The 24,243-nt window shown below is 42.8% G+C and overlaps 1 protein-coding gene across 2 annotated transcripts in view; it reads right to left on the reverse strand.

The window, feature by feature from the left end:
• Positions 1–14,563, reverse strand: part of TBX21 (T-box transcription factor 21) — a 104,276-nt gene extending 89,713 nt beyond the window's left edge. For both annotated transcript variants that reach the window (XM_063959640.1, XM_063959639.1), the window contains exon 1: positions 13,385–14,563. In XM_063959640.1, coding sequence (XP_063815710.1) covers positions 13,385–14,037 — 653 coding nt within the window. In that variant the 5' untranslated portion in view covers positions 14,038–14,563. The remainder of the gene's footprint in view (positions 1–13,384) is intronic.
• Positions 14,564–24,243: the final 9,680 nt, after the last annotated feature.

Raw genomic sequence — 24,243 nt, forward strand, 5'->3', positions numbered from 1 at the left:
ATGGACTCTTTTTGGCTCAGAAAGATGGGTGTCAGAAGGGGACAAAATGAGAGGGTGGGGACAGCTCACAGCATTGCAGGAATCATGGCTGACTGAGCTATGTTTTTATATACAATTGCATCTTTAACTGTCCCAGTAACACACCTCCCAAGTGTCCTGATTTTCGCGGGACAGTCTTGTTTTGTGGGACTGTCCCACCCGCGGCCCGCAGTGTCCCACGGTGGGGGGGGGGGGGGTGTCAGTTGGGAGGCTAGTGTCACTGCTGCACTACTTAGCAGGACAGTGGTGAATAGACGCTGTGCGCATGCGCACGACGTCTATTCACAGGTGACAGAGGGAGAGGGGGCATGCCAGCAGCTCAGAGAGCGCTGGGCATGCCCCCTCAGTGACAGTACAAGGGGGGCGTGACTCGCGATCGCTGCTCTGCCATGAGACCATGCCCCTTTCATATGGGGTACGCCTCCTTTTCGGGCGCGCCCCAAGGTCCCTCTTTGTACTTTTAATAAATTGGGAGGTATGCAGTAAGCTGCCTAGCAATCTCTGCTTCACCCCTAATTCTTAACAGCTCTAATTCTTAATGCTCTCTGTTCTCTCCTGTGTAGCAGGGGTCAGGCTGCTGACATCATCAAGGCACACAAAGAACAGCCAATCAGCACTTTTATATTAATGCAGGGTTGAATAACCCGAGTTGGACACTTTAGAGTGCACTTTGACCCGAGTCCAACCCGTGTATAACACTGCTTTTATACCGTGTTGAAATGCAGGGTTACTCTTTTAGACTGCATCTCGACCCGGGTTAAGCTGGCTCGACCCGGCAATATCCCGGGTTATATTTGCGGTGTGAAAGGGGTATAAGTAGTGATGGCCATCGAAGCCTGTTCCATCATCGGTAGAAAACCAGTGGTGGTTCAGCCATCAATAGCTGAGTACTATGCATGCGCAGACATCAGCCATTGGGTCGCTGATGATGTGTTCTTAACATCACCCGCCATCGTCTGTGCCTCACCATTGGTGGGGAAAAACATTTGCCATTGGTCATAGACCATTCATGTTTGTAAACTATCAATGGCCTAATTACTCAAACCCCCCCCCCCCCTCCCCTAATATACTTACCTTGATCCGGGAAGCCGGTCCCTCCACCTCCGCAGCTCCATCTTCCCGTGCCAGAGTCTTTGCTTACTAGTGCACATGATGGCACCAACTGAGGAGGAGGGCTCTCACTTCCCAGATCAAGCTAAGTAAGCTCACCCCCTCCCCCATCCTCATGGAGCGTGCAGGGGGCACCTCTCGTATATATTTTTTTAGGGACCGTGGACACACCCCATCCAGTATCAGGGCCCGGCAGTGCTCTCTACTTCCCTGTCTATAGAACCTTCCAGCTTGCTTGGCAATGTTCTGTGATGGCATGACTTCACATGGGGGGGTGAGGTAGGTGGAGGGAGTATCAGCCCACAGCGCCCTGCTGTGGGTCTGTGTCCAGAATTCCTCATCTGCAAATGGGATATAGTCATGATCCTGGTGGTCGGGATCCCGATGCCAGAATGCCGGCAGGGGGCTGAGGGCCATTCCCACTCTTGGGTGTCCTTGACACCCATAGAGTGGGAATAGAACCTGTGGAGAGCCACCGAGCCCACAGAGGGGCATGCGCAGTGAGCCCGCAAGGAGCTTTGTTGCGCTCACCCACCTGCCGACATTCTGGCGTCCGGGATCCCGGCGTCGGCATGCTGACCACTAGGAAGCCCCAGCGCCGGTATCCCGAACCCAACCCCTGCAAACTTAGGGGCTCATATCAAACTTTACAGACCTTTAAATAATATGTTTACAATACCTATTTTTGGGAAGTACCATGGGCAACCGAGTGGGGGTCTTTCCGCACCCTGCCCACCTCCTAGTTAAGTGGATAAGATGGGGAGAACAATGTGGAAGCACTTGCTATGATGCCCCTTCCCACATGATTATATATATTGCTGACAGACTAGTACTGAGGGCTGCGACCATTTACATTTAGGAACAACTGTCTGTACTCTGTATAATGCATAGTAGAGTGGGACAGAACCATTTCTGGTGAATGACAGATCATAATGAGGGATTGAGAGAGGTTAGATTGTGTCACTGTGATAATTAAGGAGACATTATGGTTGAGTCTCAGGCTTTAGAAATGTGTTTATGCCTTTGGGAGTAATTAAATTGGGTGGTAGGTTTAGCGAGGTAAAAAACCTTGAGTACCTCGTTCCCAATTTTGGATTACCACAGGTATGCACACTCCTGATACCCACAGTATCCAATTCAAAAAAAATAGTGTCAGGGTTTTCAGCGCTGAAAACCCTGCGGTGCATGGAAAAAATAGTCACCCCTCCAGTGGTATTCCCCCTTTCCCCCATTTTCTCAATGGGTGGGGGTGGGCTGCTGGAAGGCTCAAGGGCTGCTGTGAAATGTAATTACCCCAGCTACTGCCTCCAGGGGGTATACACGCAATCACTCATGCATATACACACTCACACATATTGCTATATTCACTGCTGCTACAGTCCGGATCCCGATGCTGGAGGAGGAGAAACCACTTTGGAAGGTGAGTAATTATTAATTAAGCTAATAGGAAACTTCCAATCGTTAACTTAGTCCTGTGGGTGCTTGCGTACGTGTGTGCAAGAGGTAAAAAATGAATAGCAAATCCCACGGCTGTGGGAAAAACCTCATGCCACTTTTTTTTTTAATGTATATATATTTCCCACAGTCAGTTGAATTACCCCCAATGTCTTCAATATTGTACTTGGACCATCTGCACAATTCAACTCATTCCCTATAGCTTATGCAATTTTTCTCTATCTGTTTCTGATAAGTAAATTTTAAATAAGTGAATCTTTATTGAATTAATTTAAAGTTAAAATTACTCTTTAGCCATATTCCGTGATTGCATTGATATAATGGTGGCTATAGCACTCCATGGTCCACCTAAGGCCCTCTTTCAGGTCGGATCGCAAATCACAATCCAACCGCAATAATTACAATGTCGATGTGGGCGCATGCACATGGCCCGACCCGCGCATGCGTCTGCATTTACTGGGGGCGCCCCGCAGCATTTGCGAGCATCTCTGCCTGATTGACAGGCAGAGGCATTCGCGGGGCTGCAATGCACCGTTTCCAAGACGGAGCATTGCAGGGGCAGTGGCTTCTGAATGGGGGCGTGCTGGTGGAATTATTGGGGGCGGTTGCGTGACGTCACTCCGATCAAAAAGATGGCAGCGGGCCTCCTGCCATCGCAGCCAGGCTGACCTCATTTCTGCGACCGGGCACTAATTGTGTCGCGATCTCAATCAATGCGGGTTGCAGATAGGGGGTGGCAGTTACCATGCTGGGTGGCCTTGCCCTGCGATGGGCGTCTCCCAGCATGCGAGGCAAAGGATTGCAAATTCTGCTAAAAAGCAGAATTTGAATAGGGGGCCTAATTCAGATCTGATCATAGGATCACATATGATCATTTACTCTGACATGCGGGGGGACGCCCAGCACAGGGCTAGTCCGCCCCGCATATCAGGCCCTACTCCCCCGCATAAGTACAAAAGCATCGCATGGCGGCGATGCTTTTGTTCCTGACAAGTAGCTCCCATCAGCACAGCTCCTGCCCCTCCCCCCCCCCAATGGTCTGGACACGCCTCTGTTGTCCAGACCGCGCCACGCCAATAGCGTTCTGTCAATCAGGCAGAGGCAATTGCAGCCCTGAGATGCTGAAAGTATCTCACTGGGCTCCCGGGGGGCGCAGGCACACTCCACAAAGTAATTCAGACTGTGCAGTCTGAATTACCTCCCAGGTCCTAAGGCCGGATGCAATATTTCTATGTGGGTTTTTTTTACACACCAGCCCAGCTGCATGGTGCCATGGAAATTATATGCAAGTGTTTCCAAAACAAGCCTTGACTAGGGGGTATATTTACTAACGTGCGATTTTGGGTTTTAGGTAATTTTGCATTAAATGTAAAATCAAATATAAAACCAAATCCAATTCAAAATCGAATAGATGAATATACGATCCCCGGATTTACTAACATTCAAACTGAAAACCAAACAAAAATCAAACACAAAATCGACATACAAATCACCAAAATAACAGACTAATCGCAGACAGGCAATTTTAGCTGCTAGACAACATTCTATTCCCTAAATCTTCATTATGATGCCTATAATAGTAGAGATGATGGACCTTATGCCAATGTTTTTACGAATTGAGTGATTATTGGTAAATTGCACATGTATATGCTTCACACTGTGCATGCGCTAAAGTCTAACAGTGATGCCGTGCGCAGCGCTTGCCTTTTACACAGAGTGGTTCACAGTCAGGCACCGTTTGTAGGCATTGACGGGGGAATGTTTGCAAAAACGCAGGCGCGTTGCAGCCATTTTTGAGTTATGCCGCTGGGTGTGCTTGCAAATCCATACTCAAGAAGCGTGCCTCTGGTGTCTGTTTAGGCTGCCATGCTGCGTGGCCGTTAATTTAATTGAGCTGCCGTTCATCGAAGGCTCTGCATGTGCGCTGGGAATGTGTACGCAGTGGCTGTGCGTTTGCGATGGCTCCGTTGGGCATACCTGTATTTTTCAGTGCTGGTGGGTTTGTGAATAATTTCACACATCCTCAACATGCACAATCTCAGATGCAATCGCATAGCGTCTGCCAATTAATCAGGCCATATATTAATAATACTGTAAATGCTCTATGTGACAGGTCCAAATTACAATTTTAAAAGAAATCAAGAACAGTTGAGGATGTTCGCACATCTCTTAAATAAAAGGACTCAAACATGTGGTTCACTGTGACTATAGAATTGTGAGCCTCATTCAGCTATGGACGCAGTGCACATCGGTCCTGTGTCTTTGGATTCCCCACTGTGTGCGACGCAGGACCTGTGCATGCGCAGATGCCCCTTCATCGGAGATGTACTCAAACCAGAATTAGAGGCATAGGCGTGCGCAGCACATTTTATTAGGGGGTGCACCGTCGGAGGGGTGTGTCTAGCACCACCTTTTGGGCGTGTTAGCACCATCTATTGATGTCAACGCAATATAAAATATCCACCCTTGTGCCAATCCTAATAAAGCAGATACATTTTCAGATGTTGTGGTGTGCACCAAACAAACACCCCTGATGGCACTCACTGCAATTACACTGCTCCTCCTCAGCCTGGTCTGGCTCCCCCTCTCTTTCCCCTGCAAGCTGCAGCAGCTTACTTACAAGTCAGTCACTCACTGACACTGACAGTCGCAGACTAGTACTGCTGCTGCTGGAAAAACGAGTGACGTGTCAATGCTGCTTGCCGGCCGCCTGCCAGTTTTGAATTTGTCTACCTAAGAGGAACGCTGTCTGCATGCTGATCCTCATCAGTGTCTGGCGTTGGCATAACATAGAAGGAGAGAGGTGGGCATGTGGCGGGTGGGCGGTAGCATCCTTGATTAACCCAGGCGTCCAGTCAGTAATGCAGTCCTCACAGGGTAGACAGAGGGGACAGTAATCAGCCTGCTCGGCGATCGCTGCATCAGGCACGTGAGATCGGGGTGCCAGGCATTAGGGGGTGCCTGTGTGCACCAGGCACCCCCCCCCTGCGCACACCTATGATTAGAGGAACCACAGCATCGTCTTGCATGTGATATGTTTTGTCCAATACAAATACATAGGGAAGTGTTTGTTCTACAGATGTGTCCTCATCTAACCTCAATGCACCATGCACCACGAGATGCCTGGCGTGAGTGAGGTGGCAGTTCCCGGGCAGCTCTGCTAACGCTGGGTATCTCTTTTTGCAGAAAATGCGTCTTAATTACATCGCTATGCAAATAAGACTTACGAGCAGACTGCTGAATAAAAAGATATAAGGCGTGTATATTCTGTGTGCGACTGCGTACGTATTTGCAAATTAAATGCTACATTTCATTATTTTCCCGGAAACACTGTAATGTAGAATTTTGTATGCAGATACAGCCGCAGTCACACACATAATATAGGCATGCTGCATATCATTTTAATCAGAAGCTTCTGCTTGTGTGTTTTATTAATCCCCGACATTAGTAAACGCGCTTACAACTACAAAGGCTGTTTAATGTGACTGCAGCAAGTTGTAGGAGGACACATCTGTTTTTCATTTGATTTAATTTTATATTTGATTTTATAGGTGATTTTATGTTTGTGTGTAACCTTTAGTTAAGTTTTCATTCTATGATGTCACTTAATATTTCAAATAAAAGATCTGTGTAATGTCAGGTCAAGGTCACTGTGCATATCTATTGTGCTAATTCTTCTCAAGCTTATCTGTGAATGGGAAGAACTGTTAAGCTGGGTATACACTAGACTACGTGCAAACAATACGATATCGCTCACGATTTCCCTTGAACTCCCTGGAACTCCCGGACAAATGATATTATGTGTACACACTGAGCAATTTTCCAAACGACTAAACAATATATGAGTCATCCGACACTACCAAATTGTTGGGTTTCAGCCTATTTTAACATATCGTTCGTCGTTGGTAGCGTGCACAATGGGCGATTTGCTTCTAGTCATTAGCGGCATTCTCGAAATTGAGCGGCATGTACAGACGACAGAGGACATCACTACGGGAGCATGCTTCACTGGCAATATAATGCAAACACACTGGACGATTAAATAAATTTGTCGTAACGATGTGCCGTTATCTGCAAATTTGTTTAAAAATGTTGTCTAGTGTGTACCCAGCTTAAGATCATATCCACTGATCATGAAAGCATCTTCACATATTTTCTCACACTAGCAGAGTTTATATACAAAGCCAGGGTTTCCATCATATGATTTTTTTATGCAGTTTGGTAGCTTTCTCTATGGGGTGTATTTAGCAAGGCCATATTTCTACATCATTTTATGTATTCCCACTATGTACTAACAGCCTAGTGCAGGAGATTTTACAGAAATCTCTTGCAAAAGGCTAACTAGCGCTGCATTATAATCAATGTGCACTATGGTTTGAACCCTATGTATTAAACTACGAAAAGTTAAGCTTTTCTAAGATTGGCCCCGTTGGATTACACCATCATCAGATGTCTAATCCTCTCGCAGGAGAGTGATCTTACGATCCCTCTCCCGCAAACTCCGTTCGACTCTGGAAACTGACACTGTGAGCAGTCTTTTGAAAATGTGAAAGACTCCTCCAATACCCCAGGGATGTAACTCGCAGGGAGTGTGGTCAACACTCCAGCTGTTCCTGGAATTGCAGTTAGTACATAGCTGGACGTAGAACATGAAAAAGTCTATCACAGGACGGACTGTTAATAATAGCTGCATTCAGGGCCGTCTTAACAGCAGTGTAGTCCCTTGGGCAAAGCAATTCACTGGTGCCCCTTCCCATCCTCCAGCAGTAGGGGGTGCTATTAGCGGCAGCTTAGATGTCCCGCGGGTGGTAGGGGGTGCTCTATCTTCCACTTAGCATGTAGGACCTGGAGCAGTAATTTCTGCTAATTACTCCTTTACTGCACATATGCTGGAAGATGGGGCAAGAGGGATAACACTAAACTGAAGAAGGGGGCATTGGGCTGAATGAAGGGGCTCCGGTACATGAGTTGCAGGGTGGTAGGGGGTGTTTGATATGCAGGGGATGGGTGGATATTGGAGTGGGATTAATATTCATAATTTTCTGGTGGGAGGGCAACTTGCTTGACTGCAGATATCTCCATTTCCTGGAAATAGATTTCTTATCTTTTAATGGGATAAAAAAAAAAATACTAGAGTCTCACCTTTCAGTAGGTTCTGGGATTTGGGGATCAGAGTTCAGGAGTCAGAGCAATCCACCAATGAAAATATAAAACTGCATACCAGGCGTGTGGAGCTGGAGCAGGGACCAGCTGCTGGAAGGCTTATATCTCTGGTTCTGGGCACAGTAGAGACAAGCTGCCAGTGTCCCCCGAAAAGGGATGATTACCAGTTTTTGGCGTATACCCTCAGAAAAACTCTAATACCCCTTTCAGACATCCTCCATAATCCCAGGATTTTGCACATGAATGCACATGAACCCGAGATTTTGGTATGTCTGAAAGCCAACAACCTGAGAACGTGTAATTTACCTGGGTTTTTACTGGATCTTTCTTCCGGGGTTGGTGACCCGGTTTAAGTCTGAATGACGCAACCCGGGAATTTGCTCTCTGGCCGCGTGTAAACAGTTTTAATTGGCCAGGAAGGGCCGTCTGATGCCTGCTGAGAGGAACACAGAGCTGTGGCGGTGCCAGTGAACAGATGCCACACATGAGAAAGAACACAGAAATCCACCTCTCCATGCTACACAAATGCTTGTCAGCCATTAATCCAGCAATGCATTATGGGAACCACACCCAGTTCATTTTAAAGGGTATATTCAACTAGGGTCAGATCCATTCCGACATGCATTTGTCAGAATGGATCCGACAAGGGCTATTCAAAGCCCATCTCAATACGACTTTAAAAAATCAAATTGAGATGAGGGGGGGTGGGGGAGGGGGAAACTGGGGACAGCAGCGGGCAGACGGGGGGCACCAGCGCTGCAGGAGGATGTGGCACAGCCGCCAGACCTCACGGCAGCGTCCACCCGGCTCCAGCAAGCGGGACCTCACCTGCTGGAGCCGGGTGGACGCTGCCGTGAGCGGCGGCTATTACACATCCTCCTGCAGCGCTGTGCTGTATCGCTGCTGTCCCCTGTCTCTCCGCTGCTCTCCCCTGTATGCCCGCGACTCTCCCCCCTCTCCTCCTCTCAGGTTCTTCATCTCAGTTCGACTTCCGCGTTCCGCTCGCCACCCCTGTCAGGATTGTGTGGTCGGGATGCCGGCGTCCGTATTTCGACCGCCGGGATCCCGTCCAGCGGTATTTAGTACTGATCCCTGCCCAACTGAGCAGAAAGTTATAAGGGCAGTTATAATATGTATACCAGGGTTACCAGATTATTTGGAAACTTAACTTTATCATTAAGCTAGCAGACATATACTTCAAAGATGCAACTTTCCGTATCTGAGCAATAACGACATTCAGAAAAGGTAGATGAGAATTTCTACTACCTTGTATAGCATTTGTTTCATACAACTCTTAGGGATGTATTTACTAAAGTGCAGGTTTTTAGAAGTGAAGATGTTGCTCGTGAAAACCAATCAGATTCTACTTATCATTTATCTTTACCTTCTACAGGGTAATAGCTAGAATCTGATTGGTTGCTATGGGCAATATCTCCACTTCTAAAAACCTGCACTTAGTAAATATTCCCCTTCGGGGGAGGTTTACTAAGCCTTGGAGAGAGATAAAGTACCAGACGATCAGCTCCTAGCTGCCATGTTACAAGCTGTGTTTAAAAACCCGGACCCGTTGTAAAACAGGTGCAAAACTAGTAGTAAAAGATAATACATAATATTATGGGGAAATCTCAACATATAAGAAACACATTATAATGGTTAGATACTTTGCAGTATGGTCATTTCAAATAGTTAGCATCAGATCTAAGCTGGTGGAGAGGTGAGGTAATGTATAAATCTGGTTGATAAAAGTCAGGCCTGAAATGATTGTATACCTCTCCATAATTTAATTTTATTTTTTAACATATTTTGTTATGTAAAATAAAATGTTTCAGAAAATATCAAACTTTTCTCTCTGCGTTCAAGACAGTGGAGATGTGATAAAAGAGTTAGCAGTTGATCTTATTTTTACTTAGCGGAAGACTGCTGGGACAGGTGTAATCACAAATCATTATTTAATCCACCAGGAAGCACGAATGCCAAGTTATGCAAAGGATCTTGGGGGCTTTACTAATGATTTCTCCTGCGACCTAAAACACAGACCAACTACAAAGTGTAAATGTCAATTCTACATGTCAAATAGGAATACAAAAAAAAAACACCTCACTAATATTAAACTTTTACTAAATCCTTATAAAACATTATGGGATAATGAGGTCACTTATTCAACTAACACCTAATATACTGTATCTACATGCAGTATACATTCAGTAATTTTAGTGCATTTGAGTATATTGTATTATATTTGCATATCATTTAATAACAATTTCTAGGATAAACTAGTATACATCAAAAGGAACAGCGTTAAGAGAATAAAAGTTAACACCAAGAAAGTTTTTTACACCATCTAAGAAATTGAAGTTTGCAAAGGAAATGACACTATTTTTAATGACAAAAACTGCGTAAAAATAAACTTGTGAAAAGACATTATGTATTTATGTAACCTTAGTAACTAAATACACCATGTTTTTTTACAACTGAATACGTATTGCATGAACAAGTTTCTAGCAGTAATTGCCATTAAATAAAACATTATTTCAAATATTTCCTCCAAAAATATATTTTTTAAAATATTATTTTACCTCAAATTATTTGTCACACTGCTTATAATGACTCGTGCGTGAAGCATGGCTTCAATTTTATTTTTTATTTGTTCTTTTGTCAGATTCTCTGAAAATTGTCCTGTGAGTATATTGAAGAACAACATCTGCCTGCTGGCTGAGGTAAGCCATTCAGTTTCACGTCTCAGATTAGAGCTGGAATTGCACTGCCCTTTCATTTTGTGGGGCATGCTACTCAGGACATGTCGCTACTCAGAGACAGGACATGTCGCTACTCAGAGACTGGACATGTCTGTGTCTGACATTGCAACAGGTTATTAGGGTGATACCTTTAACTAGACTCTAGAGCTGAAATGGAGCTGGACATATGCCAGTTTGCATAGCATAAACTACGCAAACTGCTTCATCACATGTCCAATACAAGCTGCATGCACCAAATACATGAACATTTTTGCTGAATTGTGAATAGATGCAGATCCATACAGAGCTACAAAGCCACGTCAACTGCAGGTGCCTGAAGGCACATGAATGATGATGATGACGACGTCCAGCACTGACTAGCTGAATTTACAGATTCCCCTCTGCTCCTTATTTTAGAAAGCAGAGTTCTCTGCTTTCTATATTTTTTTTACACCTAATAGTTAATGCATATTTTACTTCCAAACAAAAATGTATTAAAACTTGTGTGTGTCAGATGTATACATGACAAAAACCTGGTGCATATGCTACTAGTGCATACTTTGCATGTGCGTGCTATTGCGCTTCTATAGTGAACACATTATATATCTGCGTATTTGGACACAGCTATAGTCAAACTCAGTCTCAGGCCCCCTATCTCTACAGAGACTCTTGATATTGTACTGTATTTGGTCAGTAGTTGCAATACAATATATTTTTAATGTTACTTTATCCATATCTCAGATGCCCATAGTCCGGTTTTATAGCTCTGTACCAGTCAACTGCCCCATTTTTCATATTTTGGCTACTGCACAGTACAATTCCTCTTATCCTATACAATGCTGAATGGTATTCTCACAATCTCTCCTAATTATAAGGGCAGGTATTAAAAAAGGAACATTTGAAATACAAACAATATATTATAACAAGGTTCAGTAAACATGCCATTATGAGGATTTGAATGTAAGCTCTCTTGAGCAGGGCCCTCTACCCTTATGTGCTGTTCCTTTTTTTTACTTAAACCATCTTCTACTCCATACTCCCTTCTACGGCACCAAATCCCGTGGCTTTCTACCACCCTGATACTTATTTCAGTGTTATCTGCTGATGTAGCTATGTTACTATACCCTGTACTTAAATTGTTTTCAACTGTAAGTCACTGTTTTCCTGTTTTGCTAATTTGTTTATGTACTCTGTAATTGGGTGCTGCAGATCCCTTGTGGCACCATATAAATATAAGTTGTTATTAATAATAATGATAATAATAATAATAATAATAATAATAATAATAATAATTGTACATAAAGGTCTGCTTAATCCATGTCTGATTTGTGTGTTTGTGTGTGTGTGTCAGAAACTGAAGTTTTGGCCTACTTGTAGACATAATATTGAAAGTGTTCAATTATAGAAAATGGGTTATATGTACTAATACAGTGGCCATAGTTCACAAAAGCACACAACCAGAAATATACTTTGTTTTGCCTAATATATAGAAAACTGATAAAAGCTATTAGTTGATTTGTTTCTTCCTGTTAATGTGCCGGTAGTAAAAAGCCCAAATATAGTCTAATTAAAAAAACAGCACTTTTTATTGTTCCAGCATGTTTTCTGAACTGGGATCTCACTAATCTCTCACCCTGTACAGTAGAGTATGGGTTTAATGTGCCAGAATTTGCAGATTGCATACAGCTGAAGTGTACAGCTGAAGTCCATTCACTAAACTATTATGGAGTTCAACAAATGCAAAAAAGGTTAGTTTTCGTTGCCATTTATATATAGTATTAGTTGGTGTTACTGGATTTGCCTGTATTGTATTTTTATTTTTGTATTGAGTATATTAAAGGCAGTCACTACTTTACAGCAATGACAGGTCATACACAAATTTACAGACAAATGAATACTGCTGGATTTTACATTTTTTATTATTTATACAAAAAGTTAGACTATTCATATTGAAATGAAATGGCTTGGCATTGTACATTGTTAATGAAAGCCAAATAGTTTTCTGATCTGAATTTTCAGAGATGCTAAGCACAGTTACATGTCTATAATGTTTCTCCGTCACTTTTTTATACATGATATCAATAAAAGAACAATATCAGAGTCTGAACAGAGAACAATTGTATGCACAGCCACATAATTATCTAAGGTAATAACACAATTTCTCTATTTGAAGTGACAATTTTGCTTAAAATCCACAGAATTCATTTTTCTTGAATAAGAAATAGACAGAAGTCCTACATACATACTATATGCCAAAAATAGATTTGTGTGAGTACTGCATATAGACTACATCAATAGTTCTTCTAAAACTTTTCATTGAACTGCTGTGTGCAGGCTGATCACTTCCACTTCAAATCAGCACCTGTTATATGGAATGTACAGTTGTGTGTATATATATAATTATAAATATATATATAAATGTATAATTATATATATATATATATATATATATATATATATATAAAATCATACTGCATCCCGAATAAACCAATTAACATCTTAAAATATGCATGTATTGTAATAAAAAAAATACAAAAATATTTGTTGTTAGGCTGTGGAGTTGTGTTGCGAATGTTTATTTATATTGTGATATATGTGTGTCTATGAATTAGCTTGCTATTTGTGTTGTAGATGTTGTGTGATAGCTTTTGATGATGTTACAGTGAGTGTCTATATGTGTTACAGTATATGCAAATGTGCCGCTTAATCTGTTTGTCGTCATGTAGTTGTTAATTTGTGTGAGGGTATATTTTCCAGTTTGTAAAAAGTATGTAAAAATGACTAATGGAAATGTTACTACAGCTTGCACATTTTGTAGGGCTTATGAATTCTGTAAAATAAAAATATTAGTTATTAGACAAAAGAAGTGAGTTGCCACTTACCTGCCTTGCTTTGTGATGATCATCTCTGTCTGATGTTTGTGAAATTTGCCCCACAAGTGGTAGTTAGCTAGGTTGACCTGCACTTTCTCTGAGTTTTGGCACCCTGGACTAGGTGTGCGAGTGAAGGAGTGCGGTAGGTTTATGGGGTACGACAAATGTCCATCGGCTTGGGGGTACTTTTCTGCATCTTCGGCCACAGGTGAATATTCTTGACTATAAGAGCAGTTGGTGTGGGGTATGTGACGGGCTCCATGTGGGTAGGGGTAGTTTGGGGGTAGATTTTCATCTGTAGAATCAACATGATCATATTTATGCTGCTGCGTTGTGGGCAAGCTCTGCATGTCCGTTCTGCTTTGCAATTGTTCAGTGCTTTGCATTTGTTTTTCACTTTCAGTCACCACAGTGCTCCTTTTTCTAATTGTGCTCTGCATATTTGCTTCACTTTTGATATTTGCTCCGCTCCGCATCTCATCTGTGCTCTGCATGTCCGCTGTGCTTTGCATTTCTGTTATGCTCTGAATGCCTATTATGTTCCGCAGGCCCGTGCTCTGCACCCTTTGCGTACTTGGCATTTTCAATGTGTTTTGTAGCTCTGCTGTGCCCTGTATGTGGTGTTCTGCTGATAGACTGTGCACTCGAATTTCTCTATGCATTCTGACACGTAATGCTCCGCTGCACCCATGGAAGTATCTCAGAGCTACTCCTCCAGTGTCAGTGTTGCACTAGGTGGATGTCGCACAGGGGTCATGTGTGTATTGTATATATGTGTACATGTGTATGTGTGTTAGTGTACTTACAGCCCCTTCTCCGCCTATAAAGATAGGTGCTATCGTCCCATCACTTCAGCACTTGCCTCTCAGTACCCTGATCCAAAATCAACTTACAGACAGTCTTCTCTTCCCTTAGTATGATTGCACTCAGGTATATTTCCTTTTCCCCTGATCTTGTCACACCCCTCAAAATCCTTGGCATGAAAGATTTCCCCTCCTTTTGTCTGTCATTAGCTGTCTGCACCCTTCATTCTGCATCCTCTAGTGTGCCAGCCTGCCACTGTCTGTGTTAGTCTACAGTCACTTGTTCTGTATCTTGGTAATGTCCCCGTCTGACTTTGTGAGGGTGTCAGTCACTCTTCTCTGTCACTGCCTGTCATATGGCTTCTGTGTCTTTGCCTCTCTGTATCTGTCTCACACATTGAGCTTTTATCATAGGGAAATTAACTGATCACTGATTGGGTAATGTCACCCCCTCAATACTGCCTACAGTGTGACCTGTGAGGTTGCTGTGCCTTAAAGTCACACTGTCACATACACTGGGTGCTACATGAGTTCAGTTGTACAGACAAATAGTCACAATCCTCAACAAATGTTAACTTATACATTTTGATCTCATGTCTTGTAATATTTATGTTTATATACATTTATCCACATATTAAAAAAACACATGAAACATTATACAAACATTTTCAGAAGCATGTTTCATATGCAGAGCTAAACACGGTAAATCTACAGCTGTGACAGGAATCCTGACCACAGCCTTACAGATCTACATTGTGCCCTGCGTTAGAGAAGGCAGTCGGTGTGGTATATACTGCACGGTAGTGGGTAATGTGGTAATGAGGGAATTTTGTATGATGAGGATATTTATTTAGAAGTATGTGATGCAGAGTGTTGTGTGTTCTGCAGCTAGCGCAGGAAGTAACTCCTCAGGTTACCGGCAGCTTTGGGAATCTGCCGGTAATATGAGCAGCGACAGGAGGAGATATACAGGGTCAGTATATAAATATATACACACATTAAGAATTAAACATAAAAGGGCAACGTGCGTATAAAAGTTATGTGTATACATGTAGCTATCCCATCGTATGTTTTCAGCTTTGTTGAATAGTAATATCATAACTTATATTTTGAGAGTAGTGCTGTCATGGTATAAATGATGGCATATTTGTAGAATAGTGATGTTTCTTGTGCCACAACTCGATTTGAAAGTGTTCCATTACGGACTGTATAACTGTCAGTGGACTCCAAAATGTGCAGTGCAAAACATACTGATCTGTCACTGATGTGCCTGAGTGATCTACCCATCACACACATTGAGGTGCTACCGTACACTCTCGGGAGTTGCCTCCTCAAACTAAAAATGCATCTAGATTTAGACATATGGAAATACCTGAATAGGTGCGTGGTGTACATGTGCAAGCATTAACCACAATACAAAGCTCCTACAATATAGAAAAGTAAAAGAATATGTAAGTGCGCAGTCAGCAGCAGCTGGTATGGGGATGGTCAGATCCCAGAATATAATAGAATAAAAAACACAAGTACCAGCGCTGGCTGTAAGAATTATATAAGGACGGTTTGCTGAATAAAATGTCAATTTATTAAATCATTTAAAAAGACAGGTGTGAAATCCTGTTATTGATCTAAATAACACTTAAAATATAAAGTATAATAGTGCCCACTGGGTATAGTCACTTATACATCCACTTTCCTTTGGGACATATACAGATTTACACGGCTAGGACAGTCTCCAAAGTGGCAATCACTGTAGCAGCAGATAATTACCGGTTTCCACAGATGAGATGTTTAATGGCATCAGCTTTAGGAAGGGTCCATTGCTAGCTGTTTGTGTGGATCCGGTTCTTTATCCTTGGGGAATGAATCCCAGTGATAGGAGCAAAGTCCAAATGAATGCCGAGAATGTCAGAGTCCCAATGTGTCGTGGAGTGGTGCCCAGGTGGGGTATAGGGCTCAACGCGTTTCGCTGGCAACAAGGTGATCCAGCTTCCTGAGGAAGCTGGATCACCTTGTTGCCAGCGAAACGCGTTGAGCCCTATACCCCACCTGGGCACCACTCCACGACACATTGGGACTCTGACATTCTCGGCATTCATTTGGACTTTGCTCCTATCACTGGGATTCATTCCCCAAGGATAAAGAACCGGATCCACACAAACAGCTAGCAATGGACCCTTCCTAAAGCTGATGCCATTAAACATCTCATCTGTGGAAACCGGTAATTATCTGCTGCTACAGTGATTGCCACTTTGGAGACTGTCCTAGCCGTGTAAATCTGTATATGTCCCAAAGGAAAGTGGATGTATAAGTGACTATACCCAGTGGGCACTATTATACTTTATATTTTAAGTGTTATTTAGATCAATAACAGGATTTCACACCTGTCTTTTTAAATGATTTAATAAATTGACATTTTATTCAGCAAACCGTCCTTATATAATTCTTACAGCCAGCGCTGGTACTTGTGTTTTTTAAAGCTCCTACAATGTTTTACTGAGCAAATGTTTTCCAGTTTTTTTGTATGTAAAATTCTGCTGTTATAGTAATTTATTGTTTTATATATGTATGTTTACCACTGACTTTCCAATAGGCCCCTAGAACTGCATACTGTCTTCACTGTTACCAGCACCTACTTCCCAGTGAGTGATATATGTTCACCGGTACTCAGTTGTTCCTGTGACTAATGCACAATAGTATAGGCTTATATATAAACTGGTACAAAAATATGTTAGACACTAATACTCTGTGCCAGGGGTAGGCAACCTGTGGCACTTTAGTTTATGTGGAACTAAATATCCCAATATGCCCTGCCACAGCTTTAGCAAAACTGTCAGAGCATGCTTGGAGGTTTAGTTCCACAGCAGCTGGCGTGCCACAGGTTGGCTACTCATACAAATTATACATATGTGTGTGTGTGTGTGTGTATATATATATATATATATATATATATATATATATCAAACACAATTTGACTGGCACGCCACATGTATATTATATTACCTGGGTGCCCTCCCATGGACCAGCAAAGAACCATGCAGAGAATCGAGAAAAAACAGGCGGCACTCTTCGCCTTTATGAATAATGCAGACAGATACACAAGCTTTAGTTTACCATCGTTTCAGGTGCACCTTTGTTGGCACCTTTTGTCAGGATACCCAACGTTGATGTTAAAGCTTGTGTAACTGTCTGCGTTATTCATAAAGCCGTGCAGTGCCACCCATTTTTTCTCGAATATATATATATATATATATATATATATATATATATATAGAGAGAGAGAGAGAGAGAGAGAGGGGGGGGGGGGGTTGGTAGGACAATCCCAAGGAAGCTATATAGTGTGTGGTATGTAAAGGCTCAAATTACCCAACTTATCATTAGTCAGTCACCTTTATATAAAAATATATTTTATTTATAAAATAAACAATGAATATATATCCAGTGCTGCCACCAGAAATTATGGGGCCCAGGATGAACCCTCACAAGGCAGCCCCCCCCCCCTTCACCCCCACTGTCTGCTCCCCCCTCTCTCATGCAACCCCCAAACTGTACCTTTTGAGGGGGCTGGAGTGGTTGTAGTCAGGATTAGGGGGCCTGGTCACACAACCACGGAGGGACAGAGGCAGAGCCACGGTCATATTCTTAATACAGAGCCGGCCGTGAGTCAATCGGAGCTCACGGACTGGTAGCCAATCAGGAGCTGCCGAATGGCAGCTCCTGATTGGCTGCCGGTCCGTGAGCTCCGATTGGATCACGCCCGGCTCTGTATTAAGAATATGGCCGCGGACCGCGGATCTGCCTCTGTCTCTCCATTGCTGCCTGTTGATGCGCAGACAGGCAGCTGACCTGTGTCCCTGATCCTGAGTCCTGACTACAAGCACCCGGGCCCCATCTCAGTCCGAGCCCGGGACTGCAGTACCCACCGTTCCCCCTTGATGGTGGGCCTGTATATATCATTTCAAATTGTCTATGTCGAAATTACATAAAAATACTCTTAATCCATACAACAGTACGCAATAATATTGTTCAATTGAGACAGTTGCAATTTTTGCCAGATAGTCTTCACTGAAGCCTAACAAGATCGCTGTTAATAACCCAACGTGTTTCGTCCTCAAGACTTCATCAGGGGTTAACAATCAGAGTCCTGCTTAAAGAGTGTTCATCATAGAAACTTCTCAGTACAGCAGATTGAACACTGTGAAGATGTCAGATAACAATCAATCATATGGGGTATCAGTGAGACTCCATCGGAAAAAAAAACCATATAAATTAAAAACTATGCAGATTGCTGTGGCAGATCCTCTCTGCAAGCCAGACAATTTTACTAAAATTGTCTGGCTTGCAGAGATGCTCTGTCACAGCAATCGGCACCCTTAGTTCCCCTTCCTGTAATTTCAGCGCCTTTTCGGCGCATTGGTATGGATCTGATAGGGCCGGTGGAAAAATCTGCTTGTGGGTATCAATACATATTAGTGGTAGTAGGTTATGTCACTAGGTAACCAGAAGCTATACCGCTAAGAAATATGAAGTCTAGCACTATTGCCCAGGAGTTGATGCTATATACCCATCCTGGAATACCAAAGGAGGTCCTGATGGACCACGGTACTCCTTTTGTATCCAAATTGATGAAGGACCTGTGTCACCTGTTAAAGGTGGATAGACTTACCACTATGATTTACCACCCGCAGACCGGCGGACTTGTAGAACAGCTTAACCAGACCCTTATATGATAAAGAGGGCGGTGTCTCAGGAAAATAAGATTGGGACCTACTCTTACCTTACTTAATGTTCGCAGTGTGAGAGGTGCCCCAATCTTCTACAAAATGTAGTCCCTTCGAACTCCTATACGGGAGACAGACCAGAGGGATTCTAGCCCTGCTGGAAGAAGGGTGGGAACAGTAGTTGTGCTGAGATCCTAATATTGTTGAGCTTGTGTCCCAACTGTATGACCGTTTGAGGCAAATTGCCCCACTTGTGAACAAGCATATGGGTAGGGCTCAACAGCGACAGAGGCATAATTATGCGGAATCTTGGCGTTGTCCTGGATGGTGGCTTGACACTTAAACATCAGATATCAGCCACAATCAAATCCTCATTCTTTCACCTGAGGAACATAGCCAGAATCAAGCACTTAATTCCGTCAGATGATCTGCCAAAAGTCATCCACGCATTTGTATCATCTCGATTAGACTACTGTAATGCCCTCTACCTTGGTCTCCCAGCAAAAGAATTGCACCGCTTACAGCTGGTGCAAAACACAGCTGCCAGGCTGTTAACCAACCAGTCCCGTTCTAGCCACATAACACCCATACTCTACTCCCTTCACTGGCTGCCTGTAAGATGGCGAATCATCTTCAAGATTGGCTTACTGAGTTTCAAAGCACTACATGACCAGGCCCCAAGGTACCTGAAGCAGCTACTAGCCCCATACTGCCCCACTCGATTCCTGCGATCTGTAGATGAAGGACTTTTAGCAGTACCTAGAATCTCCCGTAATTCATCTGGGGGTCGAGCTTTTAGTCATGCGGCTCCGACTCTATGGAACTCACTTCCCCGCACAGTGCGAGAGGCCCCAACTATAGAATCCTTCAAAAGTAGACTCAAGACTTTCCTTTTTACTCAAGCATTCCCATAATTGTCCCTTTAGTATCTCCATGCTTCTGTATTTTATGAAAATCTGGGGCAGATGTATTAACCTAGAGAAGGCATAAGGAAGTGATAAACCAGTGATATGTGCAAGGTGATAAACACACCAGCCAATCAGCTCCCATATGTAAATTAACAGTTAGGAGCTGATTGGCTGGTGCATTATCACCTTGCACATATCACTGGTTTATCACTTCCTTATGCCTTCTCCAGGTTAATACATCTGCCCCTCTGTTCTGTACTTCATTATTTTCTGTACTATATTATGCTATGTATCTGTTAAGCGCCTTGAGTCCTATTGGAGAAAGAGCGCTATATAAATAAAATTATTATTATTATTATAATTATGACGTTACCGCAGTTAACGGGACTTTTAAACCGGAGGATAGGGTACTGGTTCTCATGCCCACGACCGAGAGCAAATGGTATGCCCAGTAGCGAGGCCCATATGAGATCATAGAGGCAGTGGGACTTGTTAACTATAGGGTTCAGCAGGAGGGTATAAGAAAGGAGGTACAACTTTACCATGTAAATCTATTAAAGACTTAGAAATAAAGTGTCCGTCAACCATCTAATGGTTAAGAAAACCACAGACTGCCAGGTACCCATTGAAGTCACCCTAAGAGTGCTAGCCAGAAACAGGAAATGGTGAATTTAGTAGCACGGTTCCAGGAAGTGTTATCTGCCATACCAGGGAACATCCAAATCATTCAGCATAATATTGATACTCCTCCTGGGGTGGTAGTAAAGCAGAGGCCCTATCGCATAACCGAGGCAAAACAGGCAGCGGTAAACCAGGAAGTGAAGGAAATGTTGCACCTGGCAGTCATAGAGGAAACTAATACTGAATGGAATAATCTCATTGTTTTAGTACCTAAGCCTTCAGGGGCACTAAGATTCTGTAATGACTTCTGCACGTTAAACAAAGTTTCTACTGCGGGGTACACTGGGCTCCACAAGGATAGACATTGGGGGTGTAGAGTAGGATCTTTTTTTTACGTAAACTGTTTTTATTGCGACAATAGACAAATAAGTTGTACAACAAAATTCTGACAATAGGAGACAAAATCTTTGCAGGTCAAATATAGCAATATATCATAACTTAGTCTCCTAAAATATAGAAAAGCGTCATCCATTTTCAATCTAAGCAAATATATAGAGATAACATTATGATAAGACAGTGGAAGAGAAAAGACTAAGAAGAAAGAAAAAGGAAAGAAAAGAATAGAGGGGGGAGAGATAGGGTAGAGATGCAAAAACTAGGAGAAGATAAGCGTATTCTAGATGAGCGAATGGGCCTCACAGTATATTAAAGGAGGGGTAAAACCGCTAAGTGGTCTAAAATGCGGTGGGAACTAATCCGAGTTATTAGTGGGGAGAACTCTAAATAGACATGTAAGTCCGATATACAGGAGACCCCTTGAAATCATACCAGGGAAACCAAGTGGCTGTAAAGTTGACGGATCTACCCAATGAGAAGGAGATAAGGTCCTCCATATCTAAAAAGTAGTCAATCCTATTAAACCATTGTTTGATTGAAGGGGGGGAGGTCGACCTCCAAAGGATCGGTATAATGGCCTTAGCCGCATTGCTAAGATGTCTCAGTAGTGAGCTCTTATATGTGTGGGCACCCACCGAAGTGAGGTTGAGGAGCCAGAACTCCGGGTCTTTAGGAACTACATCTCCCATTATCAATTCTGAACATGCAAAAACTTCCCTCCAAAAGGAAACTATAAGAGGGCATTCCCACCATATATGCCAAAAGCTCCCCGGGGCTCCCTTACATCGCCAGCAAAGGGTCGAGAGAGTAGGAAACATCTTGTTAAGCACTAAAGGGGTCCTATACCATCTATACACGAGTTTATAAAGAGTTTCCATCGTAGATAAGAATAAAGAGCTAGCCTGGGTATTACGGAATATAGATTCCCAATTAGATTGTAACGCCAACTTCGGCATTTCCTTCTCCCAAGAACTCATAAAAGTAGGGGGTTGCGGGAAGAGGTCTTCCATGATAAGCACATAGATTTAGGATATGGTGTGTGTGGGAGGTCGTGGGGAAACGCATAGTTTTTCAAAAGCGGTAAGATTTCTAGTTATGTCAGAGAAATTCTTGGAAGATGTTAAGAAATGGTGAGCCTGAAGAAATTTCCAAAAATCGGGATTCGGTATGTTCCAAAGAGATTGAATATCTGAAAATGTGCGCACCCTGCCCGAACTCACCAGCTGACCGACCCTGAAAAGCCCAACCCCCGCCCATAAGGTGAAGGCTGTTCCTTGAAGCCCCGGAATAAATTCAGAATTAAAAAGAAAGGAAGTTAAGGGTGACCATTTGGAGGATATGTGGCTTCTCAGCCTAAGCTTGTTCCATAATTTGAGCGTGGGAGAGACTGTGGGGTGGGAGACCTTCGGGCGTGATTTCTATATAGTGTGGTAGACATCCCTCTTCCAGAAGTACCCATTGTTTACAATCTTTTGCTCGTGTCCATTTTAGAATTCTATTTAAAAGTACAGCATGGAAATAGCTGGGGATGTGTGGTAGCTGCTGTCCTCCCTGATGCTTTCTCCGAAATAGTATGTCATGTTTAAATCTAGGTGTGTTGCTGCCCCAAACAAATGCTCGGATAAGACACTGAATATCTTGAAACCATCGAGGGGGGATATGAATGGGGAGGGTTTGGAGAAAAAACAATATCCTAGGTAAGGCATTCATTTTGACTACATTAATTCTACCAAACCAGGATAGTCGCAATCTCCTCCACTTTTGGAAGTCTATGCGAAGCGTTTTCAATAAAGGGTTAAAGTTTAGAGCGAATATTTTAGACAGGTCATTAGAAAGCATAACCCCTAAGTATTTCAGCTTATGGTCATGCCAAGTGAAAGGGAAGGAGCTTTTCAAACCCGCAATCACATTAGGAGAAGTAGTCAGGTTCAGTGCAATGGATTTGGAATAATTTATCTTAAAATTAGAAAGGGCTCCGAACCTGTCAAATTCCGACATCAGATTGGGGAGTGAGGTGACCGGGTTTGAGATTAGAGCGAGTAAATCGTCAGCATATAGGGCCAATTTGTATTAATTCCCCCTCACTAGCAGACCAGAAATATTTTGATTAGGCCTTATACTTCTAGCTAAAGCCTCCATACACAAAACCAAAAGTAGCGGGGAAAGTGGGCATCCCTGTCGTGTGCCGTTTGAGATAGTGAAGGGGTCAGATAAGGAGCCATTAATTTTAATTCTGGCAAAAGGGGCAGCGTAGAGGGACAGAATTCTGTGGAGACAGGCGTTGCCTAGCCCTAGATGTTTCAAAAATTTCTACTCTATCGAATGCTTTTTCAGCATCAGTCGATAACATGATTGAGGGGGACGTGGATTGGTTGGCATAATGAATCTAATAGACCTTTATCAAGATGATAGTCATCAAGTCATCTTGATAAAGGTCTATTAGACCGAAACGCGTTGATTATACTACAAGGAGTGTGAGTAGCCATTTTTAATTGAATCCATGTGGACTTTGTTTTTTATACTTCAAGTTTTTTTCTGTTGCTGGTATTTTAAATAGATTTTTTACTGGATTCTCTTCCTTTTTTTATGTATGTGTTGTATTTTTGCACACTCCTCTGTGGAGCTTGTGGAGTCCAATAAATTTTTATTTTTTTGGAAAAATCACGACTTGGAATGAAATTACCTGACCAATTACATAAAGATACCCTGATAGGAACGGCGCATGATTTACACGTGTGAGTCCTGGTACGCTATATATGAAAACTTTCTGCACCCTTGAAAAAGATACCTTGATGTGTTTGTCACTGGTGGTGTTGCCGTGAGTGTTGGGGTACGCCACCCTATTTTGCACTACCTTACTACCAGGCTTAATACACTATCTAATTTGCTGTTTTATATAGTGTAAGTCTAGCACAAATTGCTTCTCCTGTATCTTGAATTAACATCTAAATAGGAGATTTATTCATCAGACCTCTATACCAATTGATACATACTACACATTGGTTTTTCCTCTTCTTGCTTTATTTCCCCATGTTAAAACTTTGAGGATATATGGTATAACCTAGAAGACAGAACTACTTACCAAGACAACCAAGTAAAAGATACCTTGATAGGAATTGTTCCACATCATCAAGAGTGAGTTGGGGTACGCTGTGTGCAACTGAATAACACATTTGAAAGAAACCTTTACATATTTCATATCCCCCCTTTTCCTGTGAGTCTTCGGGTACGCTTTATATATTGATGATTTTTACCCTTCCTATCTGTCTTTTCAACGCACTCCAAGGGTGAATAGACACGACATTTGATGGCATAAAGATACCTTTATATGCATATATCCACCTATCACTGAGTGAGTGGGGTACGCTGGATCTGGATATCTAAGTCTACTCATCCAAAGACATTTTTTATCCATTTATTGT

Source organism: Pseudophryne corroboree, chromosome 3 (genome assembly GCF_028390025.1).
Source record: "Pseudophryne corroboree isolate aPseCor3 chromosome 3, aPseCor3.hap2, whole genome shotgun sequence".
NCBI classification, from domain to species: domain Eukaryota; kingdom Metazoa; phylum Chordata; class Amphibia; order Anura; family Myobatrachidae; genus Pseudophryne; species Pseudophryne corroboree.